Source organism: Coregonus lavaretus, assembly GCF_964263955.1.
Source record: "Coregonus lavaretus genome assembly, chromosome: 9".
Taxonomy (NCBI): Eukaryota; Metazoa; Chordata; class Actinopteri; order Salmoniformes; family Salmonidae; genus Coregonus; species Coregonus lavaretus.
In genome coordinates this window covers 17,844,574-17,866,620 of record NC_139996.1, presented here as the reverse complement: position 1 = coordinate 17,866,620, position 22,047 = coordinate 17,844,574, and the positions used below count along the sequence as shown (strand labels likewise).

General features: G+C 44.6%; 1 protein-coding gene across 1 annotated transcript in view; it reads right to left on the bottom strand.

Moving 5' to 3' along the window:
• LOC311135141 (thromboxane-A synthase-like) overlaps window positions 1-22,047 on the bottom strand; it is a 140,252-nt gene that overhangs the window by 92,299 nt on the left and 25,906 nt on the right. Inside the window, exons 3-4 of the mRNA XM_084169035.1 lie at window positions 13,791-13,884; window positions 1,476-1,528 (exon numbers count right to left, since the gene is read on the bottom strand). Of these exons, the coding sequence (XP_084025161.1) occupies window positions 1,476-1,528; window positions 13,791-13,884 (147 nt within the window). The remainder of the gene's footprint in view (window positions 1-1,475; window positions 1,529-13,790; window positions 13,885-22,047) is intronic.

The following is a 22,047-nucleotide window of genomic DNA, read 5'->3' as shown; positions in this document are numbered from 1 at the left end:
GTGCCCGGTCTAGTCAGCATGTTATGTCTACTGTATTTGATATTATGTCTGATATGAAAAATAAAGAAACTTTGAAAGATTTCCCTCTAACAACCACTGAGTGCTTTCAACTTAGATAAATTCATGACGGGAGCGTTCTGAGAGACGACGGGGGTTCAATAAATGTGCCATGAGCCTCTTTCTCTTTTCTTTTTGAAAAACAACGTATCGAGCTAGTGGACTACTCTTACTGAAGGCTGTAGTAATGCCTTTTGGCATATATCTGCGCATTCTGACTTAAGTTATCTTTTCTGGTCCAGGCACGAAATCCAGCCATAGCAAACCCAATTTTCCTCCAACTCTTTATTTTTATTTTTTACACACACAGAAAACCCTGTATAATCAACCCAGAGCTAATCTAGCAGCACCTCTAGATTAGATCAACTTTATTATCCCACCAAGGGGAAATTCGTTTGGTCATGTACCTAAAAAGACAAAGTACATAAAACATAAAAACACAGAATAATACACAATAAAATGTATATGAAAGTCCAATAGGCCACATATTTACAGTGAGTAAGTGCAATACATATTTACTGTACACTCCTTTCACCGAGCCGACTATTTGAAAAATCTGTCAACGTGCCCTTGAGCAAGGCACTTAACCCTAATTGCGTCTGTAAGTCGCTCTGGATAAGAGCGTCTGCTAAATGACTAAAACTGTAAAAATATCTGTTCATCCTGAGCTTCTTCTGAAGAAGTCTTCTTCCCCTAGTCAGGTTCTGCTACGACTGAGACTTGAGTGAAGGGGATGTGTACTGTCCTGTAATATTTTGTCTAGTTTTTGGAGGATGAGTTGGCTGATTCTTGGTCTATACCACTTCTTGGTCTATTCCCGCTATCTTGATCAAGCGCTGCAGCTCTATTTGGTCTTGAACTTGCATGTTTCCAAACATGCATATCAGAACAAAGGACCGGACACTCTGTAGGACAGATTTATAAAACAGCTGTAAAATATGGCGATCAACATTAAAATGGTTCAGTTTATGTAAAAAAAATAATTAAAAAAATATTGTAGTTTTCTTTGTCTTTGCAAGGGCACGCACAGTCATTGCATTTCAGGTTATTGTCTATCTTGATTCCTAGGTATTTATATGTGTTCTACTGTTTCCCCGTTGATCTTAGTGGGGTAATGCATTGGAATGAGCCTACCAGGAAGCTTCTGTTTGATCTTATGGTGTTGCTTTTCATTCGCCTGGTCCCAGATCAGTTTGTGATGTCTTGCCAACTCCTATGGTTATTGTCACACCATTATTTGGCAAGACATGGACAAGCAGATCTGGGACCATGATAACTTTTCACCAGCTTCACTGATACTTCTAACACATATGTCTATCAGAGGATGGGTTAGACGCTGGATGACACAAGTCAATAAGAGTGTCCTGTAGTGGCTTGGGTTTGGTGTGATGTAAATTTAGTGTCAGTCAGTCACTTACCCACATACTCTCCCATACTTGTGAATCAGGTCTGTGTGAACACCAAAAAAGCCCTGAAAATAAAGATTAGAAAGAATTAGAAAGGAACCTTAGAACCAACTGAGATTTTATATAATTTAAAATTGTATATGAGAGGATATCCATTCTCTCTGCTACAATGAAATACTGTGATTCCCTGTTGGTATCTGATTGATATTTGCTCAATAAGCACTTTCCATTGTCTTAGCTACTAGCGTTAACTCCACAGCCACCACAAGAAACACCCTAGCAGTACACAGCGACAGCTGCATTGATTTGACTCTTTTCCATTCCTGTGTCAGAGCTAAGACTGACACATGACTGACAACTTAATAAAGGGGCTAGAACACTACCCTGAACATACCATACCATCCCTGACCAACACTAAAAGGTACTGTAACTGCAAAGTGTGTGTGTGTGCAGAGATAGTGTGCGTGCGTGTGTGTGAGAGAGAGAAAAAGTATGAACTGTATGTTTCTCGACACAAACTAATAGTTTCATCTGAACCAACTACAACTGGAAAGCTGTCTTTCATCTTCTCCAAGTTGACTCCTATTCAATCTTCAACAGAACTAACAAAAAGCTTCCTATTCAATCTTCAACAGAACTAACAAAAAGCTTCACTGACCGACAAAGAAGGAGGTGTGATGACGAAGGTTTCAGCTCTACTGTGCATTGATCTTTAGTATTGATCTGCTCCAACAGTTCCAGTCTCAAGGCCAGTGTGTGTGTGTGTGTGTGTGTGTGTGTGTGTGTGTGTGTGTGTGTGTGTGTGTGTGTGTGTATGTGTGTGTGTGTGTGTGTGTGTGTGTGTGTGTGTGTGTGTGTGTGTGTGTGTGCGTGCGTGCGTGCGTGCGAGAGCTTAACTCATCACAGCTCTGTAATACAAAACATCAGCCAGGAGACTGAAAAGATTTGGCATGGGTCCTCAGATCCTCAAAAGGTTCTACACCATCGAGAGCATCCTGACTGGTTGCATCACCGCCTGGTATGACAACTGCTCGGCCTCCGACCGCAAGGCACTACAGAGGGAAGTGCGTACGGCCCAGTACATCACTGGGGCCAAGCTTCCTGCCATCCAGGACCTCTATAGCAGGCGGTGTCAGAGGAAGGCCCTAAAAATTGTCAAAGAATCCAGCCACCCTAGTCATAGACTGTTCTCTCTGCTACCGCACGGCAAGCGGTACCGGAGCGCCAAGTCTAGGTCCAAGAGGCTTCTAAACAGCTTCTACCCCCAAGCCATAAGACTCCTGAACATCTAATCAAATGGCTACCCAGACTATTTGCATTGCCCCCCCCCCACCCCTCTTTTACGCTGCTGCTACTCTCTGTTTATTATCTATGCATAGTCACTTTAACTCTACCTACATGTACATATTACCCCAATTACCTTGACTAACCGGTACCCCCGCACATTCACTCGGTACCGGTACCTCCTGTATATAGCCTCGCTATTGTTATTTTTACTGCTGCTCTTTAATTATTTGTTACTTTTATTTCGTATTATTTTATATTGTATTTTTTGTGTTATTTCTTTTGGTATTCTTTCTTAAAACTGCATTGTTGGTTAAGGGCTTGTAAGTAAGCATTTCACTGTAAGGTCTACACCTCTTGTATTCGGCGCATGTGACAAAGATTTATTTTGTTTGATTTGATTTGAGACTTTAGACTCAGAGCATTCAATTGATTTCACATCAATCTGTGGAATGAATCTATGGTACTTTGCAATGTAGCTGAGCGACGGCCTTAAAAGCTATACTTAATTCAATTGGCAATTTCTCTGACAAATAAATCAAATCAAATCAAATGTTAATGGTCGCATACACATATTTAGCAGATGTTATTGCGGGTGTAGAGTAATGCTTATGTTCCTAGCTCCAACAAGACAGTAATATCTAACAACACAAAACAGTACACGCAAATCTAAAAAATAAAAGAATGGAATAAAAAATCTAGAAATATTAGGACGAGCAATGTCATAGTCCAGAATATAAATATATATGTACAGTATGTGATTGGATATATAGACATTATGGACAGTATGTGGATAGAATATATGGTATATCTGAAGAATACGTGGATAGAATAGTATATGTACAGCAATAGTTAAATAGGATAGACTTGACTAGAGTACAGTATATACAGTGGGGTATTTGATACACTGCCGATTTTGCAGGTTTTCCTACTTACAAAGCATGTAGAGTTCTGTAATTTTTATCATAGGTACACTTCAACTGTGAGAGACGGAATCTAAATCAAAAATCCAGAAAATCACATTGTATGATTTTTAAGTAATTAATTTCCACTATTATAGCTTCCCTATAAGAGCTTCCCTGTATTCACATGTCGACCAATGGTTTGACCATAGTGTGTGTGCTGTGTGTGTGTATGCTGTGTGTGTGCTGTGTGTGCTATGGTGTTTGTTAAGTGTTTGTCTACTGCATTGTGTATCCTGCCACCATGTCTGTGTACTCTAGGTACTCTCAGCACATGTCGTATGTGCTGCAGCATCCTTTGCCCTGTCCTCTGAGGGGATAAAGTGACAATATCACCATAGAGGGAGTAAAGCTTTAGAGCAAGGGTTAAGGTGTCACGTGGACTACTAAATATTTGGTACAAACCTTCACACCGTATGCAGACAAACACTATGTTATCATAAATCCCCTGTCTCTGATACTCTGAAACAAAGCTGGGTATACTGGGTATAACCATAGTAGCCTATATGACCACAGTAGCCTATATGACCACAGTAGCTTATATGACCATAGCTACATAAAACACTCTCTTACCGACATTTTACTCCATTCAACAAACTGTGGGCATGATTAGAGACAGCTAAACCAGTAACAGAGTCCTGATACACTGTATGCTCCGGCAGTTCTAGTGCAGGTTGAGTCTAGTTCTCATGATGGCTATATAGTGCTGCCACTCGATGTCAGTGCAGAGCAGAGACAGGGCTGATGGAGGGTTGGTGAACGCAACACACGGCTTTCAGAGAGCTTTGTCTACAGCAGGGATGGGCAACTCCAGTCCTCGGGGGCCGAAGTGGTGTCACATATTATTAGGATGTCCGAAATTATTAGGATACATTTCCCTCAGTATTCAGTGGGTCGGAAGCGTTGGCATTGTTGGTTAAGGGCTCATACAGTGAGGGAAAAAAGTATTTGATCCCCTGCTGATTTTGTACGTTTGCCCACTGACAAAGAAATGATCAGTCTATAATTTTAATGGTAGGTTTATTTGAACAGTGAGAGACAGAATAACAACAAAAATATCCAGAAAAACACTATGTTATAAATTGATTTGCATTTTAATGAGGGAAATAAGTATTTGACCCCCTCTCAATCAGAAAGATTTCTGGCTCCCAGGTGTCTTTTATACAGGTAACGAGCTGAGATTAGGAGCACACTCTTAAAGGGAGTGCTCCTAATCTCAGCTTGTTACCTGTATAAAAGACACCTGTCCACAGAAGCAATCAATCAATCAGATTCCAAACTCTCCACCATGGCCAACACCAAAGAGCTCTCCAAGGATGTCAGGGACAAGATTGTAGACCTACACAAGGCTGGAATGGGCTACAAGACCATCGCCAAGCAGCTTGGTGATAAGGTGACAACAGTTGGTGCGATTATTCGCAAATGGAAGAAACACAAAATAACTGTCAATCTCCCTCGGCCTGGGGCTCCATGCAAGATCTCACCTCGTGGAGTTGCAATGATCATGAGAACAGTGAGGAATCAGCCCAGAACTACACGGGAGGATCTTGTCAATGATCTCAAGGCAGCTGGGACCATAGTCACCAAGAAAACAATTGGTAACACACTACGCCGTGAAGGACTGAAATCCTGCAGCGTCCGCAAGGTCCCCATGCTCAAGAAAGCACATATACAGGCCCGTCTGAAGTTTGCCAATGAACATCTGAATGATTCAGAGGAGAACTGGGTGAAAGTGTTGTGGTCAGATGAGACCAAAATCGAGCTCTTTGGCATCAACTCAACTCGCAGTGTTTGGAGGAGGAGGAATGCTGCCTATGACCCCAAGAACACCATCCCCACCGTCAAACATGGAGGTGGAAACATTTGCTTTGGGGGTGTTTTTCTGCTAAGGAGACAGGACAACTTCACCGCATCAAAGGGACGATGGACGGGGCCATGTACCATCAAATCTTGGGTGAGAACCTCCTTCCCTCAGCCAGGGCATTGAAAATGGGTCGTGGATGGGTATTCCAGCATGACAATGACCCAAAACACATGGCCAAGGCAACAAAGGAGTGGCTCAAGAAGAAGCACATTAAGGTCCTGGAGTGGCCTAGCCAGTCTCCAGACCTTAATCCCATAGATAATCTGTGGAGGGAGCTGAAGGTTCGAGTTGCCAAACGTCAGCCTTGAAACCTTAATGACTTGGAGAAAATCTGCAAAGAGGAGTGGGACAAAATCCCTCCTGAGATGTGTGCAAACCTGGTGGCCAACTACAAGAAACGTCTGACCTCTGTGATTGCCAACAAGGGTTTTGCCATCAAGTACTAAATCATGTTTTGCAGAGGGGTCAAATACTTATTTCCCTCATTAAAATGCAAATCAATTTATAACATTTTTGACATGCTTTTCTGGATTTTTTTGTTGTTATTCTGTCTCTCACTGTTCAAATAAACCTACCATTAAAATTATAGACTGATCATGTCTTTGTCAGTGGGCAAACTTACAAAATCAGCAGAGGATCAAATACTTTTTTCCCTCACTGTAAGTAAGCATTTCACGGTAAGGTCTACACCTGTTGTATTCAGCGCATTTTGTTATCAATTTACAATCTGTAGAAACAATGAGAATAGAAAGGTTCAGAACTTTTGTGAAACATCACAGTACAGTTGAAAAATATATGGCAAATAGAAATCCAATATGGATGGTGTTAAGAGATAGATGGGATGGGTTGAATGGAGCTGAAGGTTGGGACTAATAACAACTAATAACAACAAGATAACTAATGTAAAACAGACTGTGTCCATAATACGTATATAGGTTATAGGTTAAGAACTTTTGTGAAAGAGCACAGTTTGAAAGATACGGCATATAGAAGCAAACCGGATGGACATCATGAAAATGATCGGAGAGGTTGAGGGTAGAGGAAGTTCAGGAGTAAAAACAAACCAAATAGAACTATTGTAGAATTGACTGTGTCCATAAAATGTACACTACCGTTCAAAAGTTTGGGGTCACTTAGAAATGTCCTTGTTTTCCATGAAAACATACATGAAATGAGTTTGAATAGGAAATATAGTAAAATGAATAGGAAATGTAGTCATTGACAAGGTTAGAAATAATGATTTTTAATTGAAATAATAATTGTGTCCTTCAAACTTTGCTTTCGTCAAAGAATCCTCCATTTGCAGCAATTACAGCTTTGCAGACCTTTGGCATTCTAGTTGTCAATTTGTTGAGGTAATCTGAAGAGATTTCACCCCATGCTTCCTGAAGCACCTCCCACAAGTTGGATTGGCTTGATGGGCACTTCTTACGTACCATTCGGTCAAGCTGCTCCCACAACAGCTCAATAGGGTTGAGATCGGTGATTGTGCTGGCCACTCCATTACAGACAGAATACCGGCTGAGTGCTTCTTCTCTAAATAGTTCTTGCATAGCTTGGAGCTGTGCTTTGGGTCATTGTCCTGTTGTAGGAGGAAATTGGCTCCAATCAAGCGCCGTCCACAGGGTTTGGCATGGTGTTGCAAAATGGAGTGATAGCCTTCTTTCTTCAAGATCCCTTTTACCCTGTACAAATCTCCCACTTTACCACCACCAAAGCACCCCCAGACCATCACATTGCCTCCACCATGCTTGACAGATGGCATCAAGCACTCCTCCAGCATCTTTTCATTTGGTCTGCGTCTCACAAATGTTCTTCTTTGTGATCCGAACACCTTCAACTTAGATTTGTCTGTCCATAACACTTTTTTCCAATCTCCCACTGTCCAATGTCTGTGTTATTTTGCCCATCTTAATCTTTTCTTTTTATTGGCCAGTCTGAGATATGGCTTTTTCTTTGCAACTCTGCCTAGAAGGTCAGCATCCTGGAGTCGCCTCTTCACTGTTGACGTTGAGACTGGTGTTTTGCGGGTACTAATTAATGAAGCTGCCAGTTGAGGACCTGTGAGGCGTCTGTTTCTCACTAGACACTCTAATGTATTTGTCCTCTTGCTCAGTTGTGCACTGGGGCCTCCCACTCCTCTTTCTATTCTGGTTAGAGACAGTTTGCGCTGTTCTGTGAAGGGAGTCGTACACAGCTTTGTACGAGATCTTCAGTTTCTTGGCAATTTCTCGCATGGAATAGCCTTCATTTCTCAGAACAAGAATAGACTGACGAGTTTCAGAAGAAAGTTAATTGTTTCTGGCCATTTTGAGCCTGTAATCGAACCAACAATTGCTGACGCTCCAGATACTCAACTAGTCTCAAAAAGGCCAGTTTTATTGCTTCTTTAATCAGCACAACAGTTTTCAGCTGTGCTAACATAACTGCACAAGGGTTTTCTAATGATCAATTAGCCTTTTAAAATGATAAACTTGGATTAGCAAACACAACTTGCCATTGGAACACAGGACTGATGGTTGCTGATAATGGGCCTCTGTACGCCTATGTAGATATTCCATAAAAAATCTGCCGTTTCCAGCAACAATAGCCATTTACAACATTAACAATGTCTACACTGTATTTCTGATCAATATTAAAGCTGGTCTACCCCCCCCAAAAAATGTATATCTATATATAAAAAATAAAAAATAAACTACATATAATGTGCATTTGGAAAGTATTCAGACCCCTTGACTTTTTCCACACATATTGTTATTCTAAAATGGATTAAATTGTTTTTTTCCCTCATCAATCTACACACAATACCTCATACTGAAAAAGCAAAAACTGGTTTTTAGAAATGTTTTCAAATGTATTAAAAATGTAAAACTGAAATATCACATTTATATAAGTATTCAGACCCTTTACTAAGGTACTTTGTTGAAGCACCTTTGGCAGCGATTGCAGCCTTGAGTCTTCTTGGGTATGACGATACAAACTTGGCACACTTGTATTTGTGAGTTTCTCCCATTCTTCTCTGCAGATCCTCTCAAGCTCTGTCAGGTTGGATGTGGAGCGTCGCTGTACAGCTATTTTCAAGTCTCTCCAGAGATGTTCGATCGGGTTCAAGTCCAGGCTCTGGCTGGGCCACTCAAGGGCATTCAGAGACTTGTCCCGAAGCCACTCCTGCGTTGTCTTGGCTGTGTGCTTAGGGTCGTTGTCCTGTTGGAAGGTGAACCTTCACCCCAGACTGAGGTCCTGAGCACTCTGGAGCAGGTTTTCATCAAGGATCTCTCTGTACTTTGCTCCGTACATGTTTCCCTCGATTCTGACTAGTCTCCCAGTCCCTGCCGCTCAAAATCATCCCCACAGCATGATGCAGCCACCACCACGCTTCACCGTAGGGATGGTATTGGCCAGATGATGAGCTGTGCCTGGTTTCCTCCAGACGTGACGCTTAGCATTCAGGCCAAAGAGTTAAATATTGGTTTCATTAGACCAGAAAATCTTGTTTCTCATGGTCTGATAGTCCTTTAGGTGCCTTTTGGCAAACTCCAAGCTGGCTGTCATGTGCCTTTTACTGAGGAGTGGCTTCAATTTGGCCACTCTACCATAAAAGCCTGTGCTGCAGAGATGGTTGTCCTTCTGGAAGTTTCTCCCATCTCCACAGAGGAAGTCTGGAGCTCTGTCAGAGTGACCATCAGCTTCTTGGTCACCTCCCTGACCAAGGCCCTTCTCCCCCGATTGCTAAGTTTGGCCGGGCGGCCAGCTCTAGGAAGAGTCGTGGTGGTTCCAAACTTCTTCCATTTAAGAATGATTGTGTTCACTGTGTTCTTGGGGACCTTCAATGCTGCAGAAATGTTTTGGTATCCTTCCCCAGATCTGTGCCTCGACACAATGCTGTCTCAGAGCTCTACGGAAAATTCCTTCGACCTCAGGCTTGGTTTTTTCTCTGACATGCATTGTCAACTGTAGGACCTTATATAGACAGGTAGGGGTGTGCCTTTCCAAATTATGTCCAATCAATTGAATTTACCACAGGTGGACTCTAATCAAGTTGTAGAAATATCTCAAGGATGATCAATGGAAACAGGATGCACCTGAGCTCAATTTCGGGTCTCACAGCAAAGGGTCTGAATACTTATGTAAATGTTTAATACATTTGGAGAATAAATACAATTTAATCAATTTTAGAAAAAGGCTGTAATGTAACACAATGTGGGGAAATGGAAGGGGTCTGAATACTTTCTGAATGCACTGTAGATCATATGAAAGACAGACAGACAGAACGCTCCTCAATCCTCCTCAACCCTTCTGGCTGATCTGAATAGTGGTCCGTTGGCTCACTTAGGGAAACTTGTCCCGTTAAGGTGCTTATAGAAAGCACTGGGCTCATTGATATGCAAAGCGACAGAGCAGCCCACAGAATGGCTGCAGCCCTGGCATTCCTTCAGCCTGGGCTCCCATGGAGGGGTGGTGGGTACAGAGCGCTGGGGTGTGCCCGATGGAGTGCCCCCTCATGGTGCTTCACACTGCAACAGTCCAAACTGTCTCAAACTGTCTCCATTCATCCATCTCTCTCTCCTTCTTCCCAGCCCCCCCTCTATCTTACTCTGTTTCTCTCTCTCCCCCAGTCTTTTTATTACTGTAGAGACCGTTGCATGGCAATACGGGCTCCTCACCCACATGCACACAATTCAGCTTAATGTTGGTACCACAGAGCAGAGCGAAGCCGGAGAGGAGTGGGTCACCGACAGAGGCAGACTCCATCAAGTCCAGGATAGTGTGTGTGTGTGTGTGTGTGTGTGTGTGTGTGTGTGTGTGTGTGTGTGTGTGTGTGTGTGTGTGTGTGTGTGTGTGTGTGTGTGTGTGTGTGTGTGTGTGTGTGTGCGTGTGTGCGTGCGTGTGTGTGTGTGTGACAACGCAACACAGAACATTTGGAAGTTTGTCCTGTCAGAATTCCTCTTACTACTGCGACGGGATTAAAAATGTTATTTTGTGTTTGAGAACACAGCAGGAAGGCTTTGGGCTACATCTGCAATGGCACCCTATTCCCTACATAGTGCACTAATTTTTACCAGGGCTCTGGTAGGGAGAAGACTGCCATTTTGGATGGAGCCTTGGTATTAGGGAGAGATAGACACTCCTCTCTCTATCTATTCACCATGGTGAGGTGATGGTACCACCCAGAGAGACTGCACTGCTGTGTGCTCTGCTTTAGCCTGACCTTGGCAGTCATGGAGAGATGCTGGCCCGGGCAGAGACTGGACCATGCCATTAAATCTGTGGGGGTTTGGCTCTCATAGCTCTCAATCTCTAGTAATTTAGGCCCAGTAATACTAGCTCTTTCTGGCTGGCTAATGTGTTGTGTTGTGTTGTGTGTTGAGGGGCCAGAGAGGGGGGGGGGGGATGCCATCTTTGAAGGAGGGCACATGGGTGGTGGTGTTGGGTGAGCCTCTATATCAGTGGCTTGGGTATCAGAGAGGATCAACCAGCCAGCAAGCCAGCGATAAGAGCTCTACCAAGGGAGCTGTACCAGAGGAGTGCTGGGTGGGGAGCAGTCACCCTGTGTGTCAGCCTGTCTCAGAGCTCCTCCAGAAAGATCCACCTTCCCCAGCACCCTGTCTGTCTGACTCACCCCATCCTGGCTCTCTCTCCACTGGGATGGCACTCTGGCTAACAGGGTTGCCACCACTGGAGCTCCTGGTAGGCACTGACTGTGTGGTCACTGGCACTGGCACAGAAGTCAGCATCATGGTGAAAACCGACTAAATATGGATGACGTGCTGGGTGAGTTGGACACAGGGACGCCACGCCAGTGAAACACGTGCATGCGTACAAATTCATCCACATACCATCTGATCATGGACGTACACAAACACTCATACATACATACATGCATACATACAAAGACACACACTCTCTCTTGTTGTTGTGTTTGATGTGAGTGTGGCATGCAGAAGTGGGTCAGATTCTATGAGGGAACCACTCCAGAGAGGGCTCTTTGTGTCTGCAGATCTGAATCTCAGCACTGACACACATTATAGAAGCAGCTTCAGCATCCCCCCTGCTTCACCTGGGGACTCTGCCCAGCCACCGGACAGACAGTGTAATTATGCAAGGCACTGAAGGCAGAGCTGCATGCATACTTAACCACCTCAGCCCTCAGCCTGCCAGGCTGCCACTGCAGTTCACCTGAGAGGGACACTAACAGAACTGGCTATTGTGTAATAGTCTAAAGCCAGCCTACAGAGCACTGGGTCCTGAAATGTACTAGAGTCTCATCCCTGAACGTCACTGATTGCAAAATAAGGCAAACAGGCCAAGTTGGAAGAAGTAGGAAGTAGGAAGAATAAATACAAAAATGACTGATGGAGAAAAGAGATAAAGAAAGAAAGAGGTAGCTGTCCTTGCAGAAGCCCAGTAAAGCTAGCTGCAGTGAGAATGACAGGGGACCCAGCCCACCCTGCCTGCCTGCCCCACTGAAGTCTACTGACCTCTGAATCTCATCAAGATCTGTCCTGCAGAGAAGCATCTGCATGCCACCACACCATACCATGGGCAATAATCACACTTAGCATTTAAAGGCACTGTTTTATAGCTGGAATAGATGTCAAACTGAATGTCAAGCATAAGGGCAAGCATCATCTGTAGCCTATTACTGCGTTAAAATGTATTTATCTCCTTTTGGTATTGTTCTTGTTGATATCTATACAGTTGATACTATATAGTTACAACTTTGTGAGTAAACTCAAGGCATGACTCCCTTGATCTACACATTCCAGATTTAATGTAGGCCTAAATGTCAGTAAATCATATACATTTTTGGAAAATATACCATAGAGATAGTTAGAGGACTCAACTTGGGTACAACCTGTTGTAGCATGTACATTGGCATTGAGGTCTTTCACCATTTTAAAGTAGTCAACTGGGTAGGGATTCCTATGGGTTGGGAGCAATGAGCCAATGATCAGAGCATTGTCTTCTTCAAATTGAGTGATATGGTTTGTAAATGTCTTTAAGCTATATCACCGCCATCTAGTGGCCACAATAAATGAGTGGCGCATCGGCACTGCATTTCAGTGCTAGAGGCATCACTACAGACCCTGGTTCGATTCCAGGCTGTATCACAGGGTTCTTCAATTCCGGTCCTGGAGGGCCGAAACACTTCTGTTTTTTATTTCTACCTGGTAGTTAATTGCACTCACCTGGTGTCCCAGGTCTGAATTAGCCCCTGATTAGAAGGAGAGGATGAAAAACAGAGGTGTTTCGGCCCTCCAGGACCGGAATTGAAGAACCCTGCTGTATCACAATCCATTTCACAATCCGGCCGTGATTGGGAGTCCCATAGAACGGCGCACAATTGGCCCAGCGTCATCCGGGTTTGGCCGGGGTAGGCCATCATTGTAAATAATAATTTGTTCTTTACTGACTTGCCTAGTTAAATAAAGGTTAAATAAAAATACATTTAAAAAATGACACAAAAGATTTGGTTCAGGACTCCAGCACTGTAGGTGGCGGTAAATCACCAATATTAGCTTTACACTTTTTTCAAACACAAATGAAGTAGAAAATGTACTACTTAAAACATTGGGATGCTGTCAAAGACGCCATAATGGCACAGATAAAAAGATGAGACCTCTTTCCATCCATCCTTGTCTATGGAAAATACTGGTATTCCTGTTCAACATCTCTGGTGTCTTTGTTGTAGGGGTGGGTGGACAGAATGGCGAGCAAGATAAAATATCACCATATTGAATCAGTGATATTGAACACTCCCACTCACTTCTTTATATTTTACATTATATATTCATCATAAAAGTAATGCAATTACCAATAAGGGCAATCTATTTGGGAATCAAATGGTATTAAAAGTTATTACTTGTGAGTCGTATTTAATGAACAAATCTAATGAAGTTTAGCTAGATGTAGGAAGCATGATTTCTCTCGCCTTAGGGGGTGGAGCGCGGATGTCTGCGTAGGAGTATGTGTGCGTATGTGCGTGCGTGTGGACTGGGGGGGTTATGTGATTTCAACGTATTTTCATTGTATGTAACCAAAAAAGACAGGCAATACCCAACCATTGTCTCAGTAAAAAGGGAAGTAAAATTCTGCATTGAACTCTGTATTGATTGCACACACAAATATCACAATGGTTGGCAGGGGAAATATGCTTAAATTAAGTGGTTTCTTTTAGTGAGAGTGTGAATTCTTCCATAGCAGTAAGTATCTTACCTGACGAAATAGAAACAGGTTCCCAAAGAATGGGGACGGTTTGGGGTGCCTTATTCCACATCGAGCCAGGGACGAATAGGGGAACGTAGCATACCTAGAGAGAGAGAGAGAGAGAGAGAGAGAGAGAGTCGGGGTGTGAGTATCTAACGGATAAAAGGGAATGGGGGATATAGTAATAATGCTACGGAGATTAGAGCATCTAATCTGGCAGATATGCTGCCTAAGCAGTACCTCACAAACACACAACATTATGACACTTGAAAGATTTATTTGCTCTGGGAAATGTAAGAATTCCACACTCCGACTCCTAAAACGGAACAGCATGCATTATTCATCACAGGCACTGCTGCTGTTTTCTGCTGATATGCAAGTCATTGGAATGGGGAAGGGGACTTTTGTACAGGACTTTGAGGAGCATTATGGGATACCACAGCTGGGACGTTCTTCAGTCATGTAATACGCCGTCTGCTCTAGACAGGGTGGATTCTGGGAGTGTGTATGTGTGTGTGTGTGTGTGTGTGTGTGTTTGTGTTTGTGTGAGTATCCTGGCCAATGAAAAGGCAATTAAAGGATGGCTGTCTCCCTGTGTGCTGCTATAGCCATGGACTCAGAGAAAGGAAAAGGTGTTTACAGTCAGAAAATAAAGCTTTGCACACAAACCCTCCCACACAGTCAGGGAGGGAGCAGTGACAGACAGGTAGGTTTATGGTTCAGGGCACACAACACTGACTGGATTGAGGAAGTCACATTTACAACGTACGTAAACGACCAACAAAAGAATGCTGCAAGACTGAGCAGCCAACACAGGACTGATTCACACACACAGACACATGCACACACACACAGATCCACCCCCCCCCCCCACACACACACACACCCCACACCTCTGATACTAAAAACCCGAATAGATTCAAACATCCACTTCATCTCCTCCTAAGCCACTGAACGAGAACCATTACCATATTAGTAATGAGATCTGAAACTCCAACCACAGATTAAAGGAAAACCAATAATATCTCAACACACTGACTCATTTTATGACACCTACGTAATAATAACCATGCGCTTGTCACACAGCCATGACAGACAGACATCCCTCTCCAAGTACATCAGCAGAGTGACTCACACCACCATTAGCATTAGCCCTCTCCACTTATGTTGAGCCACCGCATCTCTCACAACACCATGCGCTAGATAGCTAAATATATGGAGATAATCAGCTGCTTGGCTTTAAAAATACAGATGCCAAACAGCCTGCCTGGCTTGTTACTTCACCTTTTAATTGGTTTCAAGTAACCACAGTTACATAGAGCTGTGAGTCATCATGAGGACATGTGGCAGAGATGCTTGCTAACTAGCCTAGCTGCTAATGTTAGTTTAAGGAACTTTGCTATCAATTAAATGTGTTCATGTACCGTAATTAGTAACACTGATTACCTGAAGTTGCCCTCATACCCATGTAACTAAACAGTAATAACTGTATGACAACATTGTATCAACATGTAGTTACATAGTAACTGCTTTGTAATTACATGGTGTTTTCCTTAGAAGCCTCATACTCCACAGTCATGTTCTATCAAGCCCACATCTGTGATTGACACAGTTGTTAATGTCCTTTATACAACGGGTGGGTCTAATCCTTAATGCTGATTGGTTAAAACTGCATTCCAGCCAGTGTCTATTACACTAGTTGCCACCAGCTAAATCTATGTTGTTAAAATGCCTATTTACTGTGTTCCATCTGACTGCGCAATCCACTGTCTCATCAGCCCAGCCAGGCAATTTATAAACTTGATCTCCACTATAAAAGGCATCTAGACATTATCTCAAAAAAAATGTTGACTAACATTTAGTTTTCAACAGCGGAGATTTGTATAAACCTTGCTGTCTGTCTCTCTGACGTTTGCAACATTGTTTCAACATTCAAATTCGATCTCCAGCTGTCCCATAGTAATGAACGTGTCGGGAGTTGGGAGTCGGGATGAGACAGACAGGCAGGCAGCTTTTCTCAGCCAGTCGAAATCATGAATCAGCATCATTTTTATGGATATATACAAAGAACTATCAATAGAAAACAGATAAAACTAAACAAAGTGCAGCTAGTTTGCAGTCTTCCAGCTTCAGTTTGAAGTGATTGTGTTAGCTGTGTTGTTGGCTAGCTCTCGTGTCCTGACGAGAGAGCACATTTTCTATGCCAGGTGAAATCGCGCATCATTATGGATGTATCCAAACAAATGTCACTAGAAAACAGCTTAAACAAATGCAAATGCAGCTACTCTGTTGTTATCCTGGCTGCACTGTTTGACGTGACTGTAAGTTAGCCGTAGTTGACTGGCTAGCAAGAAAGGGATAAGAACATTGCCAGCCACGACTGGGTCGCGTCCATAGATACAGAACAAAATGACTGAACGACTGGGTCGCGTCTCTGGCAAACAAACCGATAGAACGAACGACCAGCCGGCTTGGGTAGCAACCTTAGATTTGTGTCGGGAATATATATTGTGGAAGGATGAAATAGTATGAATAAATTAATAAAAATAATTTTTTTAATGAAAATATGTCTATCATTATTTGAATATGTTGGTAACCGACTTCGTCTCGGGCCTAACAACACCCGTGCTAATATACCCTCCAAACACCGGCTTCTCAGGCATTATCACTTAAATGTTACTGAGTGGTGCAAACTGGGTGAGATATTGTGTTTGTTTCCACTGTTGCTGCGGCAATGTGGGAGTTTATAATGGCTGGTGTCATGGCCTCATCTATAGAGAGACAGAAAGAGTGGTGTTGTCATCAGCAGCAGGCACGTGACACTGTTAGTCTCTACACATTGACTGGAGAGAACAAACATATTTATGACTGTGGGGGTTGTTGTAGAGGCCATGCAGAATAGGCAGTCATAGAGTTAGGAAAAACACTGTGTCAGTCATACTAAGTGAAATACAAACACATTCACAGTCACACACACACACACACACACACACACACACACACACACACACACACACACACACACACACACACAAACACACACAAACACACACACACACACACACAGGGAGAGGCTGTGAGCAGCACTGACCTGTCTGTCCAGTACTGAACTTTCCTACACAGAGACAGACAGGTGCTCCTATGAGACCAAGGCTTTACTGTTCCTACAACACCACGGCAGCAGAATGGAGGCTGGAGCATAGCTGCTATATGATTGACATACTGTATAGCCTAGAAACCAACATACTATACTGTCGCTTCATTGAATTATAGACTGAAATGTACTATGCTACAGCACATGTTCAGGTTAACCAGGCTAAGCTGTGATGTACTGTGCTACAAAGAGATGAGCTATGCTAAATACATTAGGCCATACAGTGTTATGCTGCAGGCACACACAGATTGTTCTACTTCTTCTTGACCTTATGAGATGGACAGCAAAACATAACTGTGACTGCATGACTACCTCAAAGTGCTTTTATATTGTGAAAATTCCATAGGTGTTATTATTGTGTTAATTCACAAGTTGAATTAGGTGTGCTAGGTCTGCAACAGCTTGGGGACCCAGAGGAGAGAATTGAAAACCACTGATTTAGTCAACAGTTCTCAAGGCCTTTCACAAGACACCGTTACTGGTCATTTAGCTTGCATATACATAACACAACACATTAGATAAACTGGAATGACACTCTCACTCACGGTTGAACAAAAAGAGCTGTGAGCAAACCACGCCTCAAAATAGTCTAATGAGCTGCCACCCCTACAATATAATTATCAGAAAAAGATTAAAGAACCCTTCTCTGAACTGCAAAGGGCTCAAAGGGTTCGTTGAGTCATTAGTGTTCCACATAGAACCATCACCCTTACCAAAGAACTCTTACCAAAAAGAGGAACCCTCTTTTCTAAGGGTGTGGGCTGTTTCTCAGTCAGGCAGCAGAGAAAGCCAGGCTAGCAGGCCAGTCGATGTTCTCATTAACATCGCACCACGCTCTCAGGTCCACATCCTGGAGGTGAGAAAAGTATTTACGCTCTCTTTTTCTTCTTTCATGGGGCTGGAGGAGGGCATTGAAGCACATGCAGGGGTGCTTTGTGTGTGTACGGTGCGAGCGTGTGCGTGTGTGTGTATGTGTATGTGTGTGTATGTTTGCAAGCGGGCATCAGTGTGCATGTGTGTCAGCCATCAGAGTGAATGTGTTATCAGCGTGTGTCTGTGTGTCTATCCGTGTGTCTATGTGTATCTGTCTGTCCGTTTCTCTGTACATCTTGGTAGGGAGTAATTGAGTGGTAGAGGACATCATAGAGCACCACAGGGCTCCAGCTGGAGTTATTGAGGGATGAGCTTGGAGTCTCTCGGAGGGAACAGCATCTCCTCCAGAGACACAGAACAGGTGGAGGAGGGTGGGACAGAGGGAAGAGAGAAGGAATATGAGGAGAAGCTAGGTTCAGAATATACAGGTTAAGACAAGAGGATTCTAATATCCCATAACTCTTTGTGCCTGAATTCAACAAGGGACCAGCTTCCACATTCGGAATGACTGGGAGTGAATGGTAGCAGCACAGAAAGTTTGTGATCAAAGTGAAAAATAATCACAATCATAGTGAATTTCAGCTAACCACTCAGAGAACACATAGCATAACTGCTTTACCATCATTCTATTCATTTAGATGTTCATAAAATAATCTACAGCCACTTTGTTACTGGATTTCCTGACTGCTGGTCACGTTTTCAATGCTAATCCTGTAGAACCCAGCGATCCAGAATGCTTCCGCATGGATTTATTACGCTGTTTGAACCTTCCCATCTTCAACCTAGAGGAGAAAAGGGATACAGTGGGTGGAGAGTAAAACAGTATGTGGAGCGGGGAGGAAAAGAAAGGCTAAGAGTTTGAGAAGGGTAGACGGGAGAGAAGGAGACGTGGAGGAAGTGGAGGAGGAAAGAGACGAGGGCCTGCTGTTACAGTAGTAGATGGGCCAGCTGTTATAGTAGGAGATGGGCCTTCTGTTACAGTAGGAGATGGGCCTGCTGTTACAGTAGAAGATGGGCCAGCTGTTACAGTAGGAGATGGGCCCGCTGTTACAGTAGGAGATGGGCCCGCTGTTACAGTAGGAGATGGGCCTGCTGTTACAGTAGGAGATGGGCCAGCTGTTACAGTAGGAGATGGGCCCGCTGTTACAGTAGTAGATGGGCCTGCTGTTACAGTAGGAGATGGGCCAGCTGTTACAGTAGAAAATGGGCCAGCTGTTACAGTAGGAGATGGGCCCGCTGTTACAGTAGGAGATGGGCCAGCTGTTACAGTAGGAGATTGGCCAGCTGTTACAGTAGGAGATGGGCCCGCTGTTACAGTAGGAGATGGGCCAGCTGTTACAGTAGGAGATGGGCCAGCTGTTACAGTAGGAGATGGGCCAGCTGTTACAGTAGGAGATGGGCCAGCTGTTACAGTAGAAGATGGGCCTGCTTTTACAGTAGGAGATGGGCCAGCTGTTACAGTAGGAGATGAGCCAGCTGTTACAGTAGAAGATGGGCCCGCTGTTACAGGAGGAGATGGGCCCGCTGTTACAGTAGGAGATGGGCCCGCTGTTACAGTAGGAGATGGGCCAGCTGTTACAGTAGGAGATGGGCCAGCTGTTACAGTAGGAGGTGGGCCAGCTGTTACAGTAGGAGATGGGCCAGCTGTTACAGTAGGAGATGGGCCAGCTGTTACAGTAGAAGATGGGCCAGCTGTTACAGTAGGAGATGGGCCCGCTGTTACAGTAGGAGATGGGCCCGCTGTTACAGTAGTAGATGGGCCCGCTGTTACAGTAGGAGATGGGCCAGCTGTTACAGTAGCAGATGGGCCAGCTGTTACAGTAGGAGATGGGCCAGCTGTTACAGTAGGAGATGGGCCAGCTGTTACAGTAGGAGATGGGCCAGCTGTTACAGTAGGAGATGGGCCAGCTGTTACAGTAGGAGATGGGCCCGCTGTTACAGTAGGAGATGGGCCCGCTGTTACAGTAGGAGATGGGCCAGCTGTTACAGTAGGAGATGGGCCCGCTGTTACAGTAGGAGATGGGCCAGCTGTTACAGTAGGAGATGGGCCAGCTGTTACAGTAGGAGGTGGGCCAGCTGTTACAGTAGGAGATGGGCCTGCTGTTACAGTAGGAGATGGGCCAGCTGTTACAGTAGAAGATGGGCCAGCTGTTACAGTAGGAGATGGGCCCGCTGTTACAGTAGGAGATGGGCCCGCTGTTACAGTAGTAGATGGGCCCGCTGTTACAGTAGGAGATGGGCCAGCTGTTACAGTAGCAGATGGGCCAGCTGTTACAGTAGGAGATGGGCCAGCTGTTACAGTAGGAGATGGGCCAGCTGTTACAGTAGGAGATGGGCCAGCTGTTACAGTAGGAGATGGGCCAGCTGTTACAGTAGGAGATGGGCCAGCTGTTACAGTAGGAGATGGGCCTGCTGTTACAGTAGGAGATGGGCCCGCTGTTACAGTAGGAGATGGGCCAGCTGTTACAGTAGGAGAGGGCCGGCTGTGCTGCAGCCACAGCTCACTAATCATCTCCCCAGTCCCACCCACGTCAGAGCGGAGTGGCTTCACCTGGAAACCATTGGTTTCTTAGGAACATCCAGTGACGCACTCTGAGACACAGACAACACTGAGAAAAGCCAGGACTCACTCCTCCAGGGTTAAAACGGAAAAAGTTGCTTATAAAAAATGTAATAAGGAGCGGATAGTGAATTTTTCATACTAAAGAGTCTCAGACTCTGGTGTTTGGGGTTGCGATTAACAAAAGACAGATTTATAGAGCTATCTCCCTCTCAGTTAATCTCCTAGATGAACACACAAGCGCGCACGCACACACACACAAGCACACACAGGACGGGTCATGTGGTGGTCAGGGGTATTGAAGTCTCATTTAGACTGAAGGGCTGCAGCTGGCAGGGCCGTTTTATCTGTCTGCTGCTGAAATGACAAGTGTCTGACAATAGGACAACACACCTCCATCAAACAACCCCACAGATCTGGCAACATGAGATACAACCAATCAAAGGGCCAGGAGATGGAGGCGCTCCCAGGGCATCATGGTTAAACCATAGTATTGAATCAGGGTCGTGTGATCATGCACCAAACGGAAAAAAAACAGATTGAAACCAGGAGGGACTACCTGGTCTAATTTTACATTTTACATGAACATTTTAGTCATTTTGCAGATGCTTTTTTCTAGAGTGACTTACAGTTAGTGCATTCATCTTAAGATAGCTAGGTGGAACAACCACATATCTCAATAAAGTATAGTGCTAGTGGGGGGGTTTGGGGGAGTCAAGTGTGAGTGTTAGTTCACCCTACATGGCCCAGTTTTATCTGGAGGAGCAGAGGGCTCATCTGATTGATCAACAGTGGGGCTGTGGCACCTGCATCCCAGCATAAGGCCAGGAGCCAATAACCAGGACCCAGGCATAGCCTAGCTCATCCAAGCTGGAGAGAACCCATGCCTAGCCTAGTTCAACCAAGCTGGAGAGAACCCAGGCCTAGCCTAGCTCAACCAAGCTGGAGAGAACCCAGGCCTAGCCTAGCCTAGTTCAACCAAGCTGGAGAGAACCCAGGCCTAGCCTAGCTCAACCAAGCTGGAGAGAACCCAGGCCTAGCCTTGCCTAGTTCAACCAAGCTGGAGAGAACCCAGGCCTAGCCTAGCTCAACCAAGCTGGAGAGAACCCAGGCCTGGCCTAGCCTAGTTCAACCAAGAACCCAGGCCTAGCCTAGCTCAACCAAGCTGGAGAGAACCCAGGCCTAGCCTAGCTCAACCAAGCTGGAGAGAACCCAGGCCTAGCCTAGCCTAGTTCAACCAAGCTGGAGAGAACCCAGGCCTAACCTAGCTCAACCAAGCTGGAGAGAACCCAGGCCTAGCCTAACTCAACCAAGCTGGAGAGAACCCAGGCCTAGCCTAGCTCAACCAAGCTGGAGAGAACCCATGCCTAGCCTAGTTCAACCAAGCTGGAGAGAACCCAGGCCTAACCTAGCTCAACCAAGCTGGAGATAACCCAGGCCTAGCCTAGCCTAGCTCAACCAAGCTGGAGAAAACCCAGGCCTAGCCTAGCTCAACCAAGCTGGAGAGAACCCAGGCCTAGCCTAGCCTAGTTCAACCAAGCTGGAGAGAACCCAGGCATAGCCTAGCTCAACAAAGCTGAAACTCCCTCAGACAGCCACCATGCTCCATTCTCTATGTCATCCATTCCACACACTGGGGTTGATGGAAGAGAATCTCCACAATTTTTCAATCACCTGCG